The 6,787-nt window shown below is 39.3% G+C and overlaps 1 protein-coding gene across 1 annotated transcript in view; it reads right to left on the reverse strand.

The window, feature by feature from the left end:
- Positions 1-389: 389 nt before the first annotated feature.
- LOC109960575 (protein-tyrosine kinase 2-beta-like) overlaps positions 390-6,787 on the reverse strand; it is a 14,630-nt gene continuing 8,232 nt past the window's right edge. The window contains exons 20-28 of the mRNA XM_020600772.1: positions 5,962-6,166; positions 5,451-5,550; positions 5,054-5,101; positions 4,248-4,373; positions 2,597-2,621; positions 2,104-2,144; positions 1,790-1,924; positions 1,531-1,611; positions 390-1,086 (exon numbers count right to left, since the gene is read on the reverse strand). Of these exons, the coding sequence (XP_020456428.1) occupies positions 844-1,086; positions 1,531-1,611; positions 1,790-1,924; positions 2,104-2,144; positions 2,597-2,621; positions 4,248-4,373; positions 5,054-5,101; positions 5,451-5,550; positions 5,962-6,166 (1,004 nt within the window). The 3' untranslated portion in view covers positions 390-843. The remainder of the gene's footprint in view (positions 1,087-1,530; positions 1,612-1,789; positions 1,925-2,103; positions 2,145-2,596; positions 2,622-4,247; positions 4,374-5,053; positions 5,102-5,450; positions 5,551-5,961; positions 6,167-6,787) is intronic.

The raw sequence follows: 6,787 nt of genomic DNA on the forward strand, positions 1-6,787 counted from the left end.
ATTGTATAAGTAACTGGGTTTCCAGGAGGGTAGGCGTTCCTTCTCGTCCTGAAGACGAATTGAACGGTTTTGCTGTTGAGGTTAGGGCTTCAGATAGAGGTGGAACCCAGAGCTCTGTAAATTGCTTTATTCGATAGTCTATTCAATTGTGATAATAAATGTTTAAAATTGATATTTGACTCCGATCATTCTTCATAAAAGAACACGCTGCACTTCCTAGACTATCTGATATACCCATCCTGTCCAAAATTTGAGATCCACCCCTGCCCAGCACAACTGTGTGAGAGAGAGGAGAGGAAGACAAGGCCTCAGAGGGCAGTGATGAAGAGTAAGCTAAAACTAACTAATTTTTTTACTTACTATTATAAAGGGATCTTAACGATAACATGTTGTATACTGTACATGTTCTTCCCTGTCTGGAGGTCAATTTTATCTGCACTTCACCAACCATGCAGCTACTGTAAAAAGTCACTTCTACTCAAAGTACATTTTAAATGAGTTACTTTAACTTCAGTAGCTTTTTAGATGAGTAATTTTACTTGTGCTTGAGTACAATTTCAACATAATAACTACTTTTTACTTGAGTTAAGTAATCTAGTATTCTTTACACTTCTGTTGATTTTATGCATTTTTTATTTCTTCACCTTGCAGAAATGCTTATTTTATCTTAACATGAGTCATATTTTTAGGAGAATATACAATTATGATATCTTTCATTTAGCATGAGTGCAGGAAATTTTGCACCCTGCCCCACAAACCAGGACAGTTTCCATATGTTCAGCTTAACCCCATGCCCTTGTCTTAATACAGAGTTCATCAACAATGACCCTGTATGTTCTCCTCTCATTCCCCAGAATCTACTGCGTCTTGTGAGTCAGGTCTGGGCTTGGCCAGGTTGGCCCTGACCCGAGCCTGGTCCACGGCATCCAACAGGTTTTTGGAGTCAAGTGCAAGAGTGTGAGCAGCTGCCAACATCTGCCGCTGGCACTCCTCCTTCAGCGATGTTATGGAGTTCTGCTGGGCCAGTCGCATTTTATTGATCAGCTCCCCTAGATCCTTGTTTAGCAGTTTCTTGGTGCCTTCAATCTGAGATGATGAGGACAGACCACATATACTCTGGTCAAACTTCAGATTCTTCATGTTATTAAGATTTGGAAAAAATGATAAGAGTTGGCCTTGTTGGCAAAGAGTGATTCAATAAATATAGCTGTCTTATGAAGTACTCAAATACTTAATGCATCATTTCTATTGCTCTCTAATTGTATGTAATGTATAGAGATTTTAATGCATTTATAACATCTAAAGGTCTGAGGTTTCAAATAATACCTGCGATTCAAATGAGAAGAGCAGTTTAAATTTGACTTTCATTTTATGATCAGTTTATGTAGGATGTCATCCTACATTTCATATGTGAAATACTTGTGATATGTGTTTCACATGATAAATTTGCATTTGCAATTTTTGTGGTAATTAGCATTAATTTAGCAGATAGATGATAGATGATGTGAAAGGAGAGGAAGTGAGGCACACCTCTGTGGTGACGGAGCTGTGCAGGGAGGGCAGGATCTCGTCAACACTTTGGATCAGGCTACGGAGAGTGACCCCCACCGCCTGCAGGTGGACAAGGCCAGCACGGTCAGTTTGCTGTTCTCCATCCATCACATTTATGATATTATAATACACTTTTCAGCTTTTAGAAAAATGTTAAATGAGATGTGAAAATTAGCTTGCCAAAATAAAATGTCACTGTTTGTATAATGTACACACATATGGAGGGTGGTGGACCGACCTTGATGGCACTGGGGTACTCGGAGACTGGCAGTGCGTTGACATCATTCTTCAGCTGGACCACCTGTTTCACTATCTCCATGACGCCGGTGTACACCTGGTCACCTGACCGGTCCAGCTCGGCTGTAGGTCGAGGCTGTAACACAGACATGCTTCACTTTTTTGTAATAAATATCTCTATATCAAAAACACACCTGTTAAAATAACTTCAACTTTTCAAATTGTATTTAAATATTTTTATCTATTTTCTTAAAAACATCAAATAATTGAATTATAACTTGTGACAGATTTTGATAGTGAGGATTTTTTTTTTACCTGTGTGACTGTAGGAGGCATCGGGGGCTTCTCTGGAGGACCTGACACAGACAGACAGAAGAAGCTGCATAGTTTGTATCTCCACACATATCATTCTATAGATGACACTCTGTCCTAGACTTCTGATGTGAACACAAAAGTTTCATATTCATGCATGTTTTCCACATTGTAAATAGGTTACATTCCTTTTGTTTGTCTTGGAATGTGTGACTACTGTACCACATATGTGTGTGTGTGTCTAACCTTCTGTATTTTCTTTATTTAACAGGCTTTGTTAAGTGGATGCAGTGTTTCAGTGTTGCAGTTATTTCTACCAATAAGATTTAATGAATTTGATGGTGGCCCACTGTAAGTTCCTGTACTGTGCTGCTCCAATAGTCCATCTTCTGATTCCAAAGTATACTTTGTGGGTCAAACATTGAGTTTAACAGAATTATTAAAGCAGGTTTAACAAGGCTACCAGATGAAATTACACCTCTTTAAACTGACTCACCATTTTCTGGGCTTTTTTCAAGAGGCTGAAAAATAACAGAGAAGAAAATATCAGCTTAATAGGTTTGAGCTACACAAAAAGCTCAATATATAGGTTAAATGGTGTTTAACTATTATTTGGCCTAAACAGGAGTATCAGACCATGCCATCATAAATCCTCAGGGCCCCACAATAAGCAATACCATTTGCTAATTCTAACCTATCCTTAAAACATCCCTGAATCCTATCCTCACCCAAGCAAAGGGCAGATATGTGGCTTCACACACAGTATTTGCTCTGGTGAAACAGTGCTTGGCCCAACTGGCTTGGTAGGCAGTCATATCTGAGCGCTGTCCAAACCACTGACAATGCCCTACCAAGACTGTCATTGTCAGTTCCTCCTTATCGCTCTAGCTATCGCCAAGAAAACAATCTTTCTAAATTGGAAATATAAAAACTCATTACACATCAGCCACTGGACCAACCTTCTCATAGAACCCATCACACTAGAGATGATATCATCCACCCATAAGAATAATATATCAACTTTTACCGACACTTGGAATCCGTTTCTAACCACTTTTAACTTAAACCAGATACCTGGGGCTGTCTCCTGTCAAGGTCAGGGGCCGACCCCGAGCTGTTTGTCCCAACAATCAACTATTAACATAAAGCGTGATGACCAGTAAAACAAAGGAAAGGTTTAATTTAACCATGACACAAGGATGCTGCTGTCCTGCTGCCCTGGACGACCTCAACCTGCTGAGCTGCTCCAGAGACCCCCAAGTGTTGGTGGTTCAGGGCGGGGGCATCACCGGTACACTCCTGTTCCTTTATTGAGCTAAAACCCCTGCTCCTTTTTGTTGTTGTTTTTTTTTAGATTTACCTCCCCCCCCAAATTTCTTAATTTATTTGGTTTAATTTTATTTTTCTTTAATATGTATTGAATATCAGTCTGCAAAGAGTTGGACACACCCACACTACACACATCAACTTAATTTAATAATCACTTTGTATCTTTTGTTAATGTATTTTGTCTCATCTGCTATGTTATGTCCTTTGTCCTCTAAGTGTGTTATTTCATGTTGCAATAATAAATAAAGTTGATCACGAAAAAAAAAAGATTGTCATTCAGAAGAACAACACACCAGTAACAATCCCACTGAGTCAGTAAAGCCGATACAAATTGAGGTTGACTTGATAACTCACTGTGTCCCCATCAGGTTGGTAAAACTGGTTATTTAGAGCATGGAAATATTGCTTTAAACATTGAATAATGATAGAATTAAACCAAAGTAAACAAATGGCTGGTGATTTTTCTCTGGAGCTCATGAATCAAACTACCAGACACAGGGTGTATTTCCTGGTGTGTTTCTGCCCCTTAGTGGTCAAAAAGTGCTTAAGTGCACTTATATCTGCACAGGAGGAAATACAAAGAAGATACTGTACCTTGGTGTATCTATTCATTTGCACAGGATCCTACATAAACCTAAGATTAGTGGAGGTAAATTCAGTAAGGTATGCAAAAATTTCACAACATGTAGTCACACAGAGATCATGTACTTGCTGAAGACATTCCTCTGGTGAGACACATCACTCTGTGTCTTGTGGTTTCATCACACTTTCAAGGCTGTGTTCAGCATGCATGTGTGTGAGTTTATGTGTTTGATCACCAGTTGTTTCTCTTCCTGCTCCAGCCATTGTTTATCCATCAGCATCTCTCTTCTTTGTCTTTGTAACGTGTCCTCCATCTGCGCTTTTTCTATCTCCCACACTGGCACGTTGTTCCTGTCTGCTGCCTGCACACACACACCTAAAGAATTTAATATTTTTGATCTTTGTAATAAGATAATATAACTTACACTGTAGTGGTTTGTATTCATATCATTTTTGCAGTATTAGTCAATTTCTAAGAGACAGATTTGCATAAAAATGTACTTTCCCCCCTTGTGTATTAAGTCACATGAGTTCAGTCACTTTACTTCCCTTTTGTGTCTTAGTCAACTGCTTTTTACACTCTGACCTAAAAGGCTGAACAGCTGCTGGCATTGTGGAAAGTGACTCAACAAATTTCCTTCTCGTGTTATATAATTTGGGAGGTTTGATCATTATATTCAGCATCAGAATCAGTTTTATTGGCCAGGTGTTTTGGACTGAAATTTGACTCTGGTACATTGGCTCTCAGTGTGCATGTACAATGCTCTTCCAACGAGTAAATAAGAAGAAAAGAAAAAGAATGTGCATTATAAAAATAAAGTACTTCAAAATATACACACAGTTTCGATGCATACCGGCAGTTTCAGTTTATAATTTTTGTATTTGACTTTAAAACATCTGCAGATTTTATACAGTATGTTTTCTCTCTGTATAAGAGTAAGAAGTCACAGCAGGGGATTGAAGTAGCTCAGCTGAACCTACAGTAAATGTGGTGAGTTATAAAATGCTTGTGTCTCATTCTGTTTGTGTGTGGACAGGACACCTGCATGCACGTGGCCCGAGGAAGGGTGTTGCCTTTTATTCTGGATGGCTGGTGAGAGAGAGGAAATGTAGTTTAGTAATGGGCTGGCTGGTGAAAACACAGTGGCTAGTTGCCATAATCCAGGTCATCAGCTCTTAACTACTTGTGGTAGAAACAGATTTTTCATCTGTATTCATTATTATTTTTTTGAATTACCTTTAACTGTTGGCTTTAAAAACATATTTTAGAATGTGAAAGTTAAACAGGAAAAACTGAGTGGCCATTATATCTCAGGGCACCACTTCAGTTACTTCCACATTTTGCTGTGGTGGTTATAAATTTGTGATGCTATTACATAACGTAGTGTGAGGCAGTATATTTAATCTTTAACCATATCTGATTGGCACAGTAACAGTACCTTGGGTGGAGGTTCTGTGTGACTGGGGACAAATATCGTGTTGCGTGATCTGTCCCTCCTCATGTCCACCTCCTGCTCCTGCTCCATCCTGTGGATCTCACTGTCAGATACAAAAACAAGAGTCAGTGCATGTGATGGCATCCTAGTGTCAAAGGTATGAAGGAAGATAACATCTGTATTTACCGACCTGCCATGTGACCTATAAAAACATATAAGCCTTCATGTTTCAGTTTCATTTCAGTTGTTTGACCTGAAGTCCCACTATGCAACATTGAAAGAATACATTAAAAACTGAGAAAAGTGTATTCTGAAACTTTGGTGGCACTAGGAACTCATTACAAGAATGTTAATGCTAATGACAGTAATTTAAAATCGTGATTCCCAATTTTAGAACCATAGTTTCGCTATCATAATGTTTCCAAAGCTTTCAAAACTCAACCTTTCATGACTATGAGTGTGATAGTATCTCATACAACTGCAGGTAAGCTGGGTGTTCGTAGCAGTAATACACCTGAGGGAGCAGACGAGCTGGCTGAAGCTGGGCCGGGCGTGCGGCTCATAGGCCCAGCAGCGGGTGAGCAGGGAGTAGATGGTGGGTGGGCACAGCTGTGGTTTGGGGAGTCGAATTCCCGACTCCAGCTGGTTGATCACTTGCCCGTTCTCCAGCCAGAAGAACGGCTGTTGGGCCATAGAAAAGATCTCCCACACACACACACCTGTTGACCACACACACAGGATCAGTTGCATTGAATTTATATTGTTTTATTTCCCTTTATGTACACATGAAATCTGGAGAGTGACACAAAAATAAACTAGAGAAATACATTTCCTGTCAAAAATGCACGTGGATGCTGATATGCTAAAAGATCATCCTGAAAATGCCTGAAATCAATTGCTGAAACAGCTGAAGAATGAGAAGGAATGGCTGAAGTTCTTTGTTGAAATATTTGAGAAGAAATGCCTGAAGTTCTTTGTTGAATAATCTGAAGGATGAGATGCAATAAATACAAGTAGGAATGTCCTTGAAGAGCTGAACATTTTGATACCTGGATTGCTTTTCTTGCTGAAAGTATGCTGAACTTATTAAGATGTGAATATATTGCAATTGGTCCCCACAAAGTAGGTAAAACAAGTAGGTGTGTGTGTGTGTGTGTGTGTGTGTGTGTGTGTGTTAGAGAGAGAGAGAGAGAGAGAGAGGAGTTATGAAGTTCCATGCCTCAATTGCACTGCATTTTAAGAACTACCAGATGGCACTCCAGCACTGTGTCATTGACTCAGCACTTTGAGCTCCCATTGACTTCTATTGTAAAGAAAAAGCTGAATGAATTAAAAAGTAT

This window comes from Monopterus albus, unplaced genomic scaffold (genome assembly GCF_001952655.1).
Source record: "Monopterus albus unplaced genomic scaffold, M_albus_1.0 scaffold48.1, whole genome shotgun sequence".
Classification (NCBI taxonomy): Eukaryota; Metazoa; Chordata; class Actinopteri; order Synbranchiformes; family Synbranchidae; genus Monopterus; species Monopterus albus.